The sequence below is a fragment of the Sciurus carolinensis genome, unplaced genomic scaffold (assembly GCF_902686445.1).
Source record: "Sciurus carolinensis unplaced genomic scaffold, mSciCar1.2, whole genome shotgun sequence".
NCBI lineage: Eukaryota > Metazoa > Chordata > Mammalia > Rodentia > Sciuridae > Sciurus > Sciurus carolinensis.
The window spans coordinates 774,004-791,298 of NW_025920172.1; the positions used below are offsets into that span (position 1 = coordinate 774,004).

Below are 17,295 nucleotides of genomic sequence, written 5' to 3' on the forward strand. Positions count from 1 at the left end.
GTCAACTCTGATCCCCATGTGGCTGCAAAGTGACCCAAAGTCTGAGAAGCCCAGGTCTCCTGGCTGCTGGGGAGAGGCAGCTTTAGCCTGCCTCAGTTTCCAGCCATGTGGCTGAATTGGGGGTCACAGAGAGGGACGCCCTGGACTCTGTTCCTGCTCACGTCAGTGCCCAGCTGTCCTGAGAGTCCAGCTCCAGTCTGGAGGAGGATGAGCTTCAGCAATTTATATATCCCAGAGTGTCCTAAGCTGGTCCTGGTTCATACCATACAATTAAATCACTCCATGTGTTTTCACAACCTGTGTTGAGAGCTGCAGCACTGAGTCCATGTAAACTTTCATGTTACCAAGTGAGAGTGCAGTTTCATATTTTTTATTATTTTAATTATCTATTTGTGACATAATTATGTAAGTTTGTGTTGTTCAATTTGACGTATTCACAGTCTCATAAACATAACTTTATAGCAGAGAAGTTCCTTCCTGCTTCTGTTGTCTTCCTGAAATTTTTCTAGATGGTATCATTTCTTCTATTCATTTTCTATTTTTATTCATATTAAATGAATAAAAAAGCTGTTTTTCCTGTGTTGTATGCCTCTGATGGCCTGAGAAATACCTGAATAACAATCAAACATAGACAGCTTGTGGTATTTTAGTGAACAAGATGGATATTGCACCTGAACAAAGACAGGGGCTCCCTTTCCCCAGTGGTTCAGTTCCTGCCTCCGCAGCCTCTCCTCATGTTCAGAGGTGGATGGACAGACGCAAAGCACAGAAGTCGCTTCCTGTCTCGTTCTTCTGAATTCCTGTACCTACCATCATCTTCTCAACTTATATTCTGTTTTTCTTCCTACAAGGTAAAAATGCATTGATTTCCTCTGCTGAATATCTTGGAAGTCTTCAAGTTTATGAGCCTAATAAGAATATCTTCTACAAAATTTTGGGTGCATTTATTTGAACAAAATGGATGTTGCATCAGATTTCAAAACGCATTTTCCCAGGGGCTCCCTTTCCCCAGTGGTTTGGTTTCTGTCTCCTTTGCCTCAATGAAACCTCAGGATGTGCTCTGGGGGCCTCACTCAGCCCCTTCCTGATCCCTGGTGGATGCTGGGATGATGTTCCCTGAACGCAGTGGTCCTCATTGTCAGGGAGTCTGTATGGGATCGTTTAATGTGTTTTTCTGAGAACAGTATCTGCACATAGTTAAGTAGATTAGATTTAAGGATTGCAGAGTTGAATGTATTTGAAGGAATCAAATAAACAAAGATGTGCTGTGTATTGTCTTTCACATGAGATGGTGTGTGATCATCAATGTCACTAAGAACGTCAGCCTCTCTCTCCATCAGACACACAGCTGGTGATTCCAGCTGTATTTTCATAGTCACACTGAAATCCAGTCCTTGTGAGGCAGAGGACAGCACCCTGACACATGGGGGAGGGGGCCATGATGGACCAGGCTGTGCACACCAGCTGTCCATCACCTGTCCCTCCCTGGTGTTGGGAGCCCCCAGCTGCTGGGTTGCAGTCACTGTGAAGCACAGCCTGGCTGTGGCCACAGGTGAAAGTGAGCTGCAGGGCACCAGGACAAGGCCCTCTCTGCACCTGGTCCTCAACACCCACCCCACCCTCACCCTCCCTGCAGCTTCCCATCTCCAGGGTCCACTGGTCCTCTCTCTGTCCAGGAGGCTGATGCAGTAGCTTCCCCACATGATGCTGGTGTGGTAATATTCTCCTCTCCTTGGTTTAGGTCAACTAGGTGCATGAGCTACAGGTCCATGCCCACGACCAGGAGGGACAGGATGCCATTCTCTTTGGCTAAGGTTCATTCCTCCTCTGTGGACAGCATATTTTCCACATCACCACTAAGGGACAGTGTGGTAATTATGAATAGTGCTTCACCACTCCTGGGACCTGAGTTAAGGACTCAGCCCTTGGCCTCCAGGTCCCACCTGCTGTGCACACTGGACAGTGGTCCTGACCCCAGTCCTCAGGCTGTCCCACCCCATGTCTCTGCTCACCCAGGCTGTGCTGCACAGGTTGGAGTCTCTTGCCTGCTGCTCTCCTAGCTGGCCCTGCAGCTGGTAGACCTAGAGGGGTGGGTCCATAGTGGGCCTTGCTTCCAGGCTCCACTATCCATGGCCCCAGGGTCTCTTTGTAGGTGCTGCACCTGTGACAAAGCTCTGCCTGAGCCCCAGGCCCACCCAGGTCTTCCTCTGGGCACAGATGGAAGAGAACTCACCTCGGCAGCATTGGCACCTGTGTGCCTGCAGAGTCAGCCACAGGGGTGCTGCCAGGTTTGCTGCTGCAGAGACGATTCCAGCACCCAGATCAACCTGGCACACACACTTTACTCAGTCCAGGGCTGCATCCTTAGCTGTTTACTGTGACTACCTCTGTCACCAGCTCCAGTGTGAGCTGATCCAGTCTGTGGGGCTCTGAGCAGCTCCAGAGGATGATGATGTGCAATGAGAGAGCTGCACTGCAGCAGGTTCTGGAGACCAGGATGCAGACCTCAAGGTGCTGCTCCTGCCCAGGGCTTCCTGAGGCTACATCACCACACGGCAGGAAGGCAGGAGGCAGAGAGGGGCAGCTGGGCTGGATGCCCGGAGTGGGGCTGGGATCACACTGGGGACTCAGCATGCCAGTGTGGGGAGCCTCCTTATTTAGCAGAATCTGACTAGGTTGAGCCACAGGACACAGAGGCCTGGCTTCTAGGAACTGCCTGGAAGTAGGTGGAGCTGCCTGGCAGTGTTTCCCTGTCTCCTTCTGGAATTTCCCCCTAAGTGCATGGCTCCCCTGACTCAACCCTATCTTGTCCATCTCAGAAGAAGCTCCTGCTGCTCTTGCCCCTTTTACCTGCATATTATGAATAAAGCAGAGTTGGGTGACTCCGTGGTTCTGAAGAGGGCAGAGCTGGTATGGCCAGACCTGTCACACGCCCTCTCTCACAAATAAGGTACTGTCTCTTGTGTGTCATTGAGTAGGTACGTGTTTTGGGAAATAAAAATCCTCCACCATCCTCCAGTTAACCCTTTCCTCCCCCACGTGGTCATGGCAGAGACGACCCTGACAGGCCAGGAAGTCACTCTGCCAGCCCTAGGGGAATCCAGGTGACCTGGCCAAGGATGTGAATTCTCTCACTATTCTGGGACCACAAGGAAATGCTGAGGTGACAGAGCAGCAGCCTTGAGGGAACGTGGTTGCCCATGTCATTCCCACCGGCTCTCAGGGCTGCTCTGCCTGGGCCTCCACCCAGAGTTGCTATAGAGCAGGAGGTTTGGGGTTTCTAGGGCCCCCAGCCTTAGGCATGGTCAAGATGGCGCCTGACGCTGAGCCAAAAGCGGCCAGCTATACAGTAAACAACCAGCGAATTCCAATGATTGGCTAGTTAACGATGTGACTAGAGCATGCCCCCCTCGTGTACCCATCCTATGCCTGCAGCTGTCCGCGTTTATCTCGTGTACTCTCCCCTGATTGGTTGAAGTGTATATAAGCCTGGTGGGTGGGAGAGCGAGAGGGCGGAAGAGGCGGAAGAAGAGGAAGAAGCGGCAGAAGCGGCAGAAGCGGCAGAAGCGGCAAAGGCGGAGGTTGAAACCAAGCTGGAAGCTGGGAGTACGCGGTAGCTGGAAGAAGCTGGGAGAAGGGAAGCTGGGAGTGCGCAGAAGCTAGGAGTAAGAGAAGCGTAGGAGAGGGACTGTGCACAATGAACTTCCAAAGCTTCAGACATTTGTCGTGTCTCTCTCTGCGGCCAGAGGGGACGTGATAACTGGTGCCGAAACCCGGGACATGAAGGAAAGATGAAGGCCTTATAAAAGAAAACAAGGTAAGATATTTGAAAAAAATTTTTTTGTATACAAGTTAAACCGGTTATAAAAAAAAGGGTGTCAGGATGCGCCATCGGCGGTCCTGGGGACACGCGGACTGTGGTCCAGTTGAAAGGTATCGGGATCCTTACGCGTAGAACGCGGGTATCGGGACGCGACATCTGCGGTCCTGACGCGTAGATCGCGGGTTGAAAGGTATCGGGGTCCTGACGCGTAGAACGTGGGTATCGGGACGCGCCATCAGCGGTCCTGACGCGTAGAACGCGGGTTGAAGGGTATCGGGATCCTGACGCGTAGAACGCGGGTCGGGGGGGTATCGGGACACGCCATCAGCGGTCCTGACGCGTGGAACGCGGTCTAATTAAAGTGAAAGTAGAAACACATTTGAAGCGGTCCAATTAGGTAGTACGTGAAAAGCCGCTATAAAAATTCTAATGAGCACTTGATAGTTTTCCTTTCAGTAATCTCGTTGCTCCTGGCAGCTAGGCCACTGTTATTGTAATTGCCATAACTAAAGCTATTCAAATTAGTAACAATGGGGTCTGAATGCAGCAACCCCTCAGGGAACTATTAAGAAACAATGGGACGCCATTGAGGGAAAAAACAGCTAAAGTAAAGAAAAGCTGCTCAGTGTGCCACAAGGGGGATCTTCATGAACAGGATTTAATAGTAACAGAAAAGAATGCTTAAAGAGAATAAAGTGAGGAAAAATTGAGTGGTGGTGACCTAGAAAATAATTGCTCAAAAAAATCTAAGAACACGGGAAAAAAGGGAACTAAGTCTAACACAAAGAACCCCCAAAAAGGAATAACCAAGTGGTAGTGAAAACTTAAGAACAAGGGAAAAAGGTAGGAGAAACCTAAGCCTAATAAAAAGAGCTTCAAAATTTGTAGAACCTGCCCGTATTTGAGAAGCAAATGGAGATACCATCAACCATTAGAAAAACTTTAAAGACACAGTTAAGACTATTGGAGACAGCTATGCAGAGCAGTGTTATCTGGAGGACAATGTCTAATTGGAGAAGCTCAGTAGCAAGAAATAGCTGTTGAAACTGCTTGCAGAAACATAGTGGCAAGGTTTCCCGATAGAAATGTTGAGATGAGAAGGCCAATACGTTTCAATAGATGCCCAAAATCAGCAGCAAGGAGATAATGCCCTAACAAAAGATAAGAGATAGCTATAGTAAAATCTGTTACACCTTATGCCCCAGGGCTATGTCCAAGATGCAGAAGAGGAAGTCATCGGGGTGGTGCCTGTCAGCCTATTAGAGATAGGGAGGATAATTTCCTAGGGTCGAATCCTGAACTTCAAAAAAACGGGAGACAGGGCCCTCCCCAGGGCCCGCAACAAATATACGGGGTAATTCAACAAGTTCCCCGACGGTGGTATCCTCCCACAGAGAGGGGGAGCGCAGAGCCACCTCAGGAAGTGCCGGATTGGACATCTGTGCCACCTCCAGACTCATACTAACCCCAGATATAGGGGTGCAGATGATTGATACTGATTGGCATGAAAAAATCCCACAGAACAGTGTAGGACTATTACTAGGTAGAGGTTCCTCAACAATAAAAGGACTTATAGTACACCCAGGGGTTATTGATCCTGATTTCACTGGACAAATAAAAGCCTTGGTCTCTTCACCAAAAGGAATTACGGTCATCTCTCCAGGGGATCGCATTGCACAAATGCTTATATTGCCCAGTCAACATTCTTTGTGGCCCAGTAAAAATACAAATAAAAGACAAGGAGGTTTTGGATCAACAGGAACCACTTTAATAAACCTTACTATGGATATGGAACACAGGCCCCTCCTAAAATTAAAAGTGGGAAATATGGAATTTACAGGTTTATTAGATACGGGGGCAGACAAAAGCATTATTAGCGCAATGGTCTGGCCAAAGCACTGGCCATTGATCACAGCAGCTCAGAGCTTGAGAGGCTTAGGAGTAGCAGAAAGCCCCAATCAAAGTGCTTCCTCATTATCGTGGAAAGATACAGAGGGACACACAGGAATATTTCAGCCATATGTCTGTAATGTTCCTATTAGCCTATGGGGACGAGACGTCCTGCAGCAAATGGATATGAAACTCACCACTGACCAGATTTACCAAGGGACTCCTGTAAGAAATATGTTACAAAATATGAATTATGATGATAAAAAAGGATTAGGAAGACATAGCCAAGGATCTACCCAACCACTGCCTTTACCTCCACCAAAAAATGATTCTCATGGATTGGGTTTTTCCTAGGGGCCACTGATAAACCATCAATCCCTATAATATGGAAAGATGATAAGCCTCGCTGGATTCCACAGTGGCCCCTAACAAAAGAAAAGCTAGAGGCAGCTCATAAGTTAGTACAAGAGCAGGTACAAGCAGGTCATTTACAACATTCTACCTCTCCTTGGAATACTCCAATATTCTTAACAAAGAAAAAATCAGGAAAATGGAGGTTATTACAGGATTTAAGAGCCATAAACGAACAAATGTACCCTATGGGACCCATCCAATGTGGACTCCCTCTTGTCACTGCACTACCAAAAAATTGGCCTACTATTATTCTGGATTTAAAAGATTGCTTTTTCTCTATACCCTTACACAAAAATGATTGTTGGAGATTTGCTTTTACTTTGCCCTCTCTTAATCACACTCAGCCTGACCAGAGATTTGAATGGACTGTGTTGCCTCAAGGTATGGCTAACAGTCCTACTATATGTCAAATATACGTAGATAAAGCATTAACAACTACTAGACAAAAGTTTAAGAGATTGTTGATTTATCATTATATGGATGACATACTTATTTGCCATCCAGAAAAAGTTTTGTTAGAAGCATTACAATTTATAACTCAAGCATTAGAAAAGAGAGGACTAATGATAGAACCTGAAAAATTACAATTAGAGGAGATCCAAGAATATCTGGGAACAAGGCTCACTGCTACTACAGTCAGACCAACAAGGTTGACCATCAGGACAGATCAATTGAATACCTTGAACGATTTTCAGAAACTCTTAGGTGACATTAACTGGATCAGATCCTATTTAAAATTATCCACAGGGGAATTAAAACCTTTATTCGATATATTAAAAGGTAATCCTGACTTGAATTCCCCTAGGAAACTTACTCCCGAAGCACGGATATCCTTACAGCTAGTAGAGAATAGACTTCAGCAGTGTTACATTGATCATTGTGATCCTACTCAACCATTAAGTTTAATCATAATCTCAGAGAAGCATACCCCTTTTGGCATAGTTTGGCAAGGAGGACCTTTGCAAAGTATAAATCTCCCTAGCTCTCCGGCTAAAACATTGCAATCATATCCCCAAGCTATTGCTCAGGTAATATTCAAGGGAATAGAATCTTGCATTACTGTTTTTGGAATCCATCCGTCTATTATTATAACTCCTTATTCCACTCAGCAAATTAAATGGCTAATTAATAATGATGATGATTGGTCAGTATTATATTGTTCCACTTCAGCTCAGTTCGATAACCATTATCCCCAACATCCCTGGATTCAATTCTGTAAAAATACTCCCATAATTTTTCCAAAAGTGACTAGTGTCCAGCCTCTTAAAGACTGTGTAACCATTTTTACTGATGGCTCCAAAAATGGAGTAGGTGCAGTACTTATCAGTAAACAACTTCACACCATAATAGTTCCACCCAACTCCGCACAGGTTACTGAACTTGCAGCTGTAATATTAGCCTTTAAATTAGCAGATAATCAGCCATTCAATCTTCTATCTGATAGCTTATATATCGTTAACACTTTACAGGTTCTTGAAACGGTACCCCATATTTCTTCCATGTCCACGGTAGCTTCTTATTTTACTATGCTACAAAACCTTATCCTACAGCGTAAACATCTATTCTATGTAGGACATATTAGAGCTCATTCTAATTTACCAGGACCTTTGGCCAATGCTAATGACTTGGTAGATATGGCCACCAAATCAATTTTTGTTTTTTCCATAGAGGAACAGGCAAAACTCTTTCATGAAAAATTTCACGTAAATTCCACTACTTTGAGCAGAAAATTTCCTATATCTAAATGTATGGCTCGACAAATAGTAAAAAATTGTCAACATTGTGCTCCTTTAATCCCAGTACAATCCTTTGGAGTTAATCCCAGGGGACTGCTGCCTGGTCATATTTGGCAGATGGATGTAACCCATATTTCTGAATTTGGTACTGTTAAGTATGTACATGTGTCAGTAGACACTGCTTCAGGGGTCATTATGGCTTCCGCTCATTCTGGAGAAAAGGTAAAAGATGTCATTCAACACTGCCTACAAGCATTTGCTGGCTGGGGCATACCTAAAGTTATTAAAACAGATAATGGTCCTGCTTATACTTCTAAAAGCTTTCGGTTGTTTTTACAAACATTTAACATCCAATTAGTCACTGGCATCCCCTATAATCCTCAGGGACAGGGCATTGTGGAGAGAGCACATCTTACTTTAAAAAATTGTTTAAATAAACAAAAAGGGGGAATAGGAGCCTCCTACAAGTCTCCTAAAGATAAACTTAATTTAGTTCTTTTCATTCTAAATTTCTTAACTCTGGATAGGGACGGCCATTCTGCAGCTGATCGACATTATAATCCCCATAATACTCCTCAAGTATGGGCAAAATGGAAAGATATCCTGACAGGTTGTTGGAAAGGACCGGATCCAGTCCTTCGTTGGGTCCGAGGGTCTGTTTGTATTTTCCCACAGGATCAACAGACTCCAGTCTGGATTCCAGAAAGGCTAATCAGAGTTTTACAGCATGCAAGTGATGCTGCTCTTCCTCGCACTGACGATTCTGAGCCTTCCTCCAATAACAAAAACTCAGACGGAAAGGCAAACCCGGAACCTATGGGCCATTGTTAGCCTGGCCATATTTTTCATTTCTAACTAACATATTTCTTATCCTTCCTTTTCTTGCTTTTCACCAATTCCTCTACAAGCCTGTCAATTCTACTGATGATTTTTCAGGTCGTGCTGCTTTTGGAGATAAGGATATTTCTAGCCTTTCTTTGCTTTAACAGGAGGAATTTCTGCACTTTGCCGTTGGAATCATACTACAAATCAGACCCAGAGTAGAGCAACTTGTTCTGCTGACCCTAGCTGTGATATTGCTTTTCCTCCCACGTCAGCTTGTGTATTTCCTCTTTTTTATGTTTCTACCAACTAACATTTCTAATAACACCTCTTAACTGTTCACTAACTGTGTGCTATCTCTCACAATACTGGAATGGTTCTTTTGCCACCTGTGCAATTTGCACATTTCTATCTTCCTACCAGTCCTAGTTTCTGTTGCAGATATAGAATTGCCAGTGCTATTATCAAGAAACAGAAGAGGTTTTGACAATGCAACAGCCGTGATCATTGCCACCACAGTCCTTGCAGTAGCAGCATTGACACAACCATAACAACGATCATTTGGTCAAAGATACAGCTGCAGCCTTACAGACCATAGAGACTCTATCAGAGAATGGACTCATTATAAGAACAAGTGGATACCTTGCAAGAACTTTTGGGACTGGGATGCGTTTATTCCCTGAGAGCTGTTTTGTGTTGCCCATATTGTAACTCCATTGGGATGTATATTGTTTCTGTATTTAATATGGCTATATGGTTTTTCTTCTGTTTATAGATTTGTCAAACAGCAGGCAGGCTTAGGTGTTATGGTGGTACTCCTCTGCCTTGGCCTCCTTCTCTTCATTCGTTTTGGCATGCATCTACAAGCTAGCCAATAGAGAGATCAAATTATTTTTCATCAGGCCATGACCGCCCTAAAGGCCGACAGCCCCCCATTAGTATGGCTCTTGATGCTGGACCGGTAGTCAAAGACAGGTAATGAAGGAGGTGGCTGTGTACCAACCTAAGACAGGAGCTGCAGCATGCTCTGCAGACTCTGATGACGGGTAAGGACATATGCTGATCACTCAGCCTAAGACAGACACGGTCCCGAGCCTTAGTTTAATATTAAAGAAGAGGGATCTGTCGGGGTTTCTAGGGCCCCCAGCCTTAGGCATGGTCAAGATGGCACCTGACGCTGAGCCAAAAGCGGCCAGCTATACAGTAAACAACCAGCGAATTCCAATGATTGGCTAGTTAACGATGTGACTAGAGCATGCCCCCCTCGTGTACCCATCCTATGCCTGCAGCTGTCCGCGTTTATCTCGTGTACTCTCCCCTGATTGGTTGAAGTGTATATAAGCCTGGTGGGTGGGAGAGCGAGAGGACGGAAGAGGCGGAAGAAGAGGAAGAAGCGGCAGAAGCCGCAGAAGCGGCAGAAGCGGCAAAGGCAGAGGTTGAAGCCAAGCTGGAAGCTGGGAGTACGCGGGAGCTGGAAGAAGCCGGGAGAAGGGAAGCTGGGAGTGCGCAGAAGCTAGGAGTAAGAGAAGCGTAGGAGAGGGACTGTGCACAATGAACTTCCAAAGCTTCAGACATTTGTCGTGTCTCTCTCTGCGGCCAGAGGGGACGCGATACAGGAGGACATGCAAATAGGGCCTCCCTCTGCTCATGAAAACCAGCCTCCCTGACCCTGCAGCTCTGCACAGGAGCCCAGCCCATGTCATCCCACTCAGTGGTCAGGACTCAACACAGGCTGCTCACCATGGACTGTGTGCTTAGCTGGGTTTTCCTTGTGGCTGTTTTCAAAGGTGATTAATGGAGAACAGAGATCCTGAGTGTGTGAGTGGACAGGAGTGAGAGAAAGATTGGATGAGTGAGTGTCCTGACCAGGCTGCCTCTGTGTTTGCAGGTGTGCAGTGTGAGGTGCAGCTGGTGGAGTCTGGGGGAGGCCTGGTGCAGCCTGGAGGGACCCTACGACTCTCCTGTGCAGCCTCTGGATTCACCTTCAGTGACTACTACATGCACTTGGTCCGCCAGGCTCCAGGGAAGGGGCTGGAGTGGGTTGCTGTTATAAGAAACAAAGCTAATAGTTACACCACTGAATATGGAGCATCTGTAAAAGATCGATTCACCATCTCCAGAGACAATGCAAAGAAAACGCTGTACCTGCAAATGAGCAGCCTGAGAGCCGAGGACACGGCCACCTATTACTGTGTTAGAGACACAGTGAGGGGACCTCAGTGTGAGCCCGACACAAACCTCCCTGCAGGGTGCCCAGGGCCAGCAGGGGGCGCTCAGCACACAGGGAGCTCAGGGTTAGCCCAGGAGCAGGGACAGAGGGGTTGAGGGCAAGTTTCCAGCATCTGAGGCCTCTCCATGTACCAGCTTCCCAGGGAGCTCTGTGGACGTGTTTCTGTACTAATTGGTAGCGTCTCTGAAGAGAACAATTTAGATTTAAATTACACTTCCTTTTTCACTAGTGCCTCTTGATTTTGAATGAGATTGCATTTCCATTTGACATATCAGCAGGATTATAGAGTTTGACCTCCTCCACTTCCATCCCCTGTCATTTCCCTCTCCCTCCTCCTCTTTACCACTCCTACTTACCCTTTTCCCTTCTTTACTCAACAGATTACTTTATGGTTTTGTTTACATCACTGCTTGTTGGAGAACATAAGGGGACATTCACTGAGGCCTGTCCTACAGGTGCACAGGGTAGTTTGGTCAATTTCATTCCACCTTCTCCTGCTCCTCTGACCTCACCCTCTGTCCCCTTTTCTACTCTGTGATCCCTCTTCTAGATTCAGGGATTCCTCCCAGCTCTTTTTTTCCTTTTCTGGTTCAGAATTTGCTTTTGAGTGTAAACACTTGACATTTCACCCTCTGAATCTGGCTTATGAAACTCACCATGATATTCTCCATTCCACCCATTCACCAACAAACCTCAATTTCACTCTTCCTTGTGGCTGAGTGAAACTGTTCTGCATAACCACCACATTTATCCATTCATCTCTTGATGGGCACCTGGGAACATTTCATCATATAGCTGTTGTGGAGAATACTTCTGTAAACACTAATGAGCTATATAGCCATGGTGCGCTGAGTTTAGTTCTATGTGATCAATACTGAGGAGTGGGATGACTGAGTCATACGGTGGTCCACTCTTTAACCTGCATTCTGCTTTCTAGAGTGGTAGCACTAATTGAAAGTGCCATCAATATTACATCCGTGTGTCTCTTTCCCACATACTTGCCAGCATTTATCATTATTTCTATTGTTGATGACTGTCCTCTAGTTGGAGCGGGATGAAATCTCAATGTGATTTTGATTTACATTTCCTGATTACTAGGAATCTTGAGTATATTTTCTTATATTTGTTGGTCACTTGTGTTTCTTCTTTTGAGAATTGTCTGTTTAGTTCTTTAACATTTATTTATTGGGTTTTTTGGTCCTGGGTTTAAGCTTTGGGTTCTTATTCTGGATACCAATGTCCTATCTGGGAGCAGGTGGCAAAGATCTTCCATTCTGAAGGCTCCCTCCTCACACTTGTGATTGTTTCCAGTGCTGTGCAGAAGCTTTTAATCAGATAATGTCCTTCTGACTCATTCCTGGTTTTGTTTATGCACTTTAGTAACCTGGTTGAGGAAGTCAGTGCCTCTGCCATTGCACAGAAGGGTTGGTGCAGTATTTCCTTCTAGCACGTGCAGAGAGTCTAGTCTAATTCTTAGATTTCTGATCCACTTGGGTTGACTTTTTGTAGGGTGAGATATAGTGATCTATTACATTCTCTTACATATTGGTATTCAGTTTTCTCAGCACTGTCTGTTGAAAAGGCTGGCATTTCTCCATCAAGATTTTGGAAACTATGTCAAGTGTCAGGTAACTGCAATTATGTGGGTTCGTCTCTGCACCTTCTCTTCTATTCCTTTGGTCTTCATGTCTGTTTGGTGTCAGGGCCATGCTGCTTTAGTTACTGTAGCTCAGTCAAGTAGTTTGAGGTCAGATAGTGTCTCGTCTCCAGCCTCACTCTTCCTGCTTAGGATTGCTTGGAGTATTGTGTGTCTATAATTTCTCCACACACATATTAGGACTTTTTTTCTGGTTTTTTGAAGGGTGTCGTTGGTGTTTGTTGGAGATTTCCTTTAATCTGTGTAACATTTTGGGTACAGGTGACTCTTGATAACACTAATTCTTACTGTACATGAACATGGGATGCCTTTCCATCTCTAAGTCTTCAATTTCTCCATGTGGTTTTAATTGTTTCCATTGTAGAACACTTTCACGACCTTGGCTGAATTTTTTCCAAGTCCATTTTCTGATTTTACTTTTAATTTTCATTCATATTTTACATTTAACCTAAGTTTATTCATTCTGGTGCTGGGATGGGGACTAGATCATTCGGTAAAAACATACAGTAAAAACACACAAAAAAAGTCTTATCATGTACAAGTTTTAAACTAAAATAATGATGTACCTTAATTACTTCCATACACACACACCTAACTTTGCAATATTTTTTAAAAATAAACACAATTAAAACTTATAGGAGTATTTAACAATGACGTAATTCCTAATTTTTCTTTGTGGGTAGATCCAAAACAAAAATTCCTATACACAATGAACACTTTACTCAAAATGAACACTTAAGTAAATTGAGTATGGGAACAACCTTAGTATAAGCTGATATTATACATTCAGCTATGTAGGCAACAAAACTTAGTGCCTATTGGAAAAAGAGTTGTTACAAATAAAACTTTAAAACTAAGTTAATTTCATAGTTAAATACAGAAAATATACTGATTTGCTAGAATAAATAAGATGTGATATATTAACACTTCACTATAAAGAATGAGTACCTGAATATTTATAAACAGAGTCTTGATAATTTACTACAGTCAACACTGGCTAAATAGAAGTGGGTATTGTGAAGCATTATGGCTGGTGTATGTTTTGCACGAACTTTTGTTACCTTGAGGTAGATAACACATGTGCACCAAATTCGGCATTCTTTTTCGGTTGCTGCTAGAATGGTGTGTTTAAGAACTGTGTACAGTGTGCAATGCTGGAACATACAAATGAATGAAAATTGTTTCAGGAAAAAATAGGTATTTTCATGCAGTTATGTACAGTCTCACTGTGTAAATTTCAAGGCAACATTCTTGTTTCCCATAAAACAGATCACTGTCCTATGAGAGAATGCTTTCTACTTGTCTTAGTGCCTTCTTTTGACTCCTCTACATAGCATTATTTTGCTCTATTCTTTTTGTTTGCAAATGACATGTAAGTTAAAATGAAAACCATCTCATGTAGAAAACAACTCTGGATTTTAAAAACCAAGAAATAATAAGAACCAAGCACTAATAAAAACTAAAGACACCATCTGATTCAAGTAAAAATAGACATAAACACTAGTAATAAAAGGAAGACAAACACATTTCATGAAGAATACAAGGACAAATATCTGCTGAGTGATTTAGTTCAGAACTTTCAGAATGCAGCTGTAGGTTTGTGAGGAATTTGAGGGGAAGATTTCAAAGCAGGAGGTGTTAATGTGGCCTGGATTTACTTGCGTGGTGACCCACTGGATGGTAACGCTGTGGGATGTCTAGGATACAGCTGCTGTTAAAAGGAACTCCTCCTGTCCTCCAGAATTCCTCCTTCATGTCCTATCTCTCCAGGCTTCCCGTCCTCCACTGGCTCAGCTTCTAGCATTTCAGTATCTTATTTCCTGCTAGAGAACTTGTCCAAGTAACTGGTATAAGTGTTTTTCCTTCTCAGTCTGTTCATCCTTCCTGACCTCAGTACAAAACTGACTGATGAGAAAACCTTCATCCCTACCACTCACAACCTAGCTACCCCAAGAAGATTGGTACAAGGCTTCTGGCTGGGTCAAATTTGCCATTCTGTTTTCCTGTTTTTCTCTGCTTACTGACTTTGATATCAAACTTTTCCCCTTTAGCTGGGACACTGAGCTATTCAAGTAATTTAATTTATCAACAACATCAGGAGGCTCATGTTGTGAACAAAGTTGAATAGATCCTGCAATAAAGGAACCAAAATCAGATCCCTGTTTCTTTTCCCTTTCCTTTTCAGCCAGTTGCTGGGATGCTTCCTCTAGTGAGATCTGGGCTTTCAGCAATCCATTCCTTTCACATTTTGACTTGCCTGTCTTATCAGATTTTTCTTTGCTTTGTTCTTTCCACTTAGAAAGATGTATAATAAGATTGAGTTCATACTAATGATTAACTTCACTCTCTTCAAAATGAATCCTCTAAATATGATAATGACCTTGTTTTCTAGTTACAAGAATGGCTGCACTCTAGATCACAATATTTTTTTCACGATGGTCTAGGTACTGCCAGAAAGGGTCAGTAGAGTAATTGGTATCAAAAGCAGAATCCCCCAGATATTTTCACAATCACTATCCAAATATTTATAGGGACAACTTGTACTTCTTCTTCATCAGTGACATCAGACAGAGCTTTTGGGTCAAACAGAACTTGATGAATATCAAAGTTGTTATGTACTGCCCAATCATGCTCTGAAAACTGACAATCATGGTACCATTCCCAGTTATAAATTTGACTGTGAGTTTCATCTATAAGCAAAATATTATCAACTTCCTCTTCAATGAGAAAAGGATGGCTTGAAATTGGCTCATCTATATGAAAAATATATATCCTCATGTAAGAATAAGAAAGTGCTTCCTGTGCTGTCAACCAATTCATGGGTTAAATGTCAAAATTCATTCCAGGAAATCCAGTGGTTCTCGACTAATTCCTGGAGCAGCTGAGTTGAAGGCTGGTGTGGCTCCATCATGTCATTTCCAATGTGAACTGGAATTACACCGAGAAGCCCCTGCCGATCTTCCTCATGTACAAGAGGAATAGATTCTAAACTAAGTTGCGTCTGGTCAAGTTCCGTGCATGTGAAAAGAGGGTTTTACCAGTCAGTATTTCAGCAAAGATGCAGCCTGAGCTGCAATGCCTTTAGTACAGCTACTAGGAGAAAGTAAAAGACGTGGAGATCTGTACCATGTAGTATCCAACCTTCAGGAAGATGACCCCAATGGGAATAATGAGGATCCATGATGGATGCAAGGCCAACCTCACCTCTCTTCAGCACCAAGTCTGCAGTATTAATGAGAAGAGTAGCTGGTTTGCCATCTCTGTGCGGTACACTTGCAGAGTGAGTATACTTGAGCCCACGTAGCCGCTGATGCATGAAAACCGGGCATGCTCTTCCTGTCAAGGGCCCTGCTCAGCACATTAGCCAGGTCTGTCTCCATGTACCTGAACAATGTAAGCACTGTCAGTTCAGTAAGATAGCCCAGATCCTCTGTCAACTGGCTTCAGACACTTTCACAATGTTATCATGGCCAAGCTTCTAATAATTTTGATTTCATGAAGAGCATGTTTGACACTCTGGGGATCAGTAAGGACAGTTTTCTGGATGGCTATTCTTTTCTCACATTCATTCTCTACAGCAGAATAAACCAATCCATTGCCCTACAAACCAATTGTTTAATATCCGTATCCCTAGAGCCCTGATCAAAACCATGAATGTTCATGAGATTTCCAAATTTCTCTGCCATTTTGCAACCCTTAGTCTTGCCCTTTCCTTTTGAATTTCTGAATTTGTGTAAAGAAGGAAGAAAACTGCCATCAAAGGAAAGATCTTTCAGAAAGGGAGAAGAAAAATAATTATGCTTCCACTGTATGATTGTTGCTTGATATTCACTGAATATGCCAATCAGTCCTGTTGAGATCCCCTCAGATTTAAAGCTCTACTCATATTGAGACATAAAATAATTTCAGTACTCATAGTTCAAGAAAGGGGCAGCAACTCTGTAGATATTTACAGAAAACACTCAAGAAACTCAAATGGAAGGAAATGACATGCTATGCACTCAGGTACACTGTGCTAAATGATTTATCACCTAACAAAAATGTGAGTGAATATGCACACAACAGGCTTCTGTGAGCATCCTCCTCACAGGGCAGACACACTCCGTGTTGGGTTGGTCCTGAGCACCAGCATCCAAGGTGCTGGTAGGCTCTCTTTCCATTTTGCTTCTCTGCTTCCTTAGCTGCTGTGTATTCTACAGGAAGCCCTGATGACGGGTGGTTGACACATGTCTCTTGTTAGTGATCGAGTGGCTCCAGCTCACCACAATCACAACCAAAGCTGCCATCCGTCTTCCTCTGATACAGTGGGACTTCTCCCACTCATGGAGGGAGTGTGGGGCCCCCAAACAGCCCCCAGGGTCAGCCCAGGTCTCTGGTTGTGCTGGAGACAGTGGCCTCTCTGAAGTTCTCACTTTGCTCCAGTCACCGCCATGTAACCCTGACTCTGGAGAGGGGGCGAGGCAGAGGGGAATTTAGGGAGTTTTCCATGGGACTCTGTCCCTGATTTTCTTCTGGGCCATCTCATTTTAGAACCACAGAAATGTGGTGTATCCACGTGTGCACGCTGATGCTGTACTTGGCTGCATTGCTGAAGTTGATTATCAGACCTAGAAGATTTCTGACGGACATATTGCTTCTTCCAGGTATTGCATCCTGTCAAAAGCAAGCAGACATATCAGCAGGGGGTATCGCAATATCAGACTTCTTCCTTTCCCCTGCCACT

General features: G+C 44.1%; 1 pseudogene and 1 gene segment (V, D, J or C); one reads left to right on the top strand and one right to left on the bottom strand.

Annotated features, from left to right (window-relative positions):
* Nucleotides 1-10,390: 10,390 nt before the first annotated feature.
* On the top strand, nt 10,391-11,010 carry LOC124974739 (immunoglobulin heavy variable 3-72-like). The segment is given in 2 exon segments: nt 10,391-10,472; nt 10,574-11,010. Coding segments are annotated over 2 exon segments (483 nt in total).
* Nucleotides 11,011-14,137: 3,127 nt separating this feature from the next.
* LOC124974752 (mitogen-activated protein kinase 6-like) lies at nt 14,138-16,258 on the bottom strand (annotated as a pseudogene).
* Nucleotides 16,259-17,295: the final 1,037 nt, after the last annotated feature.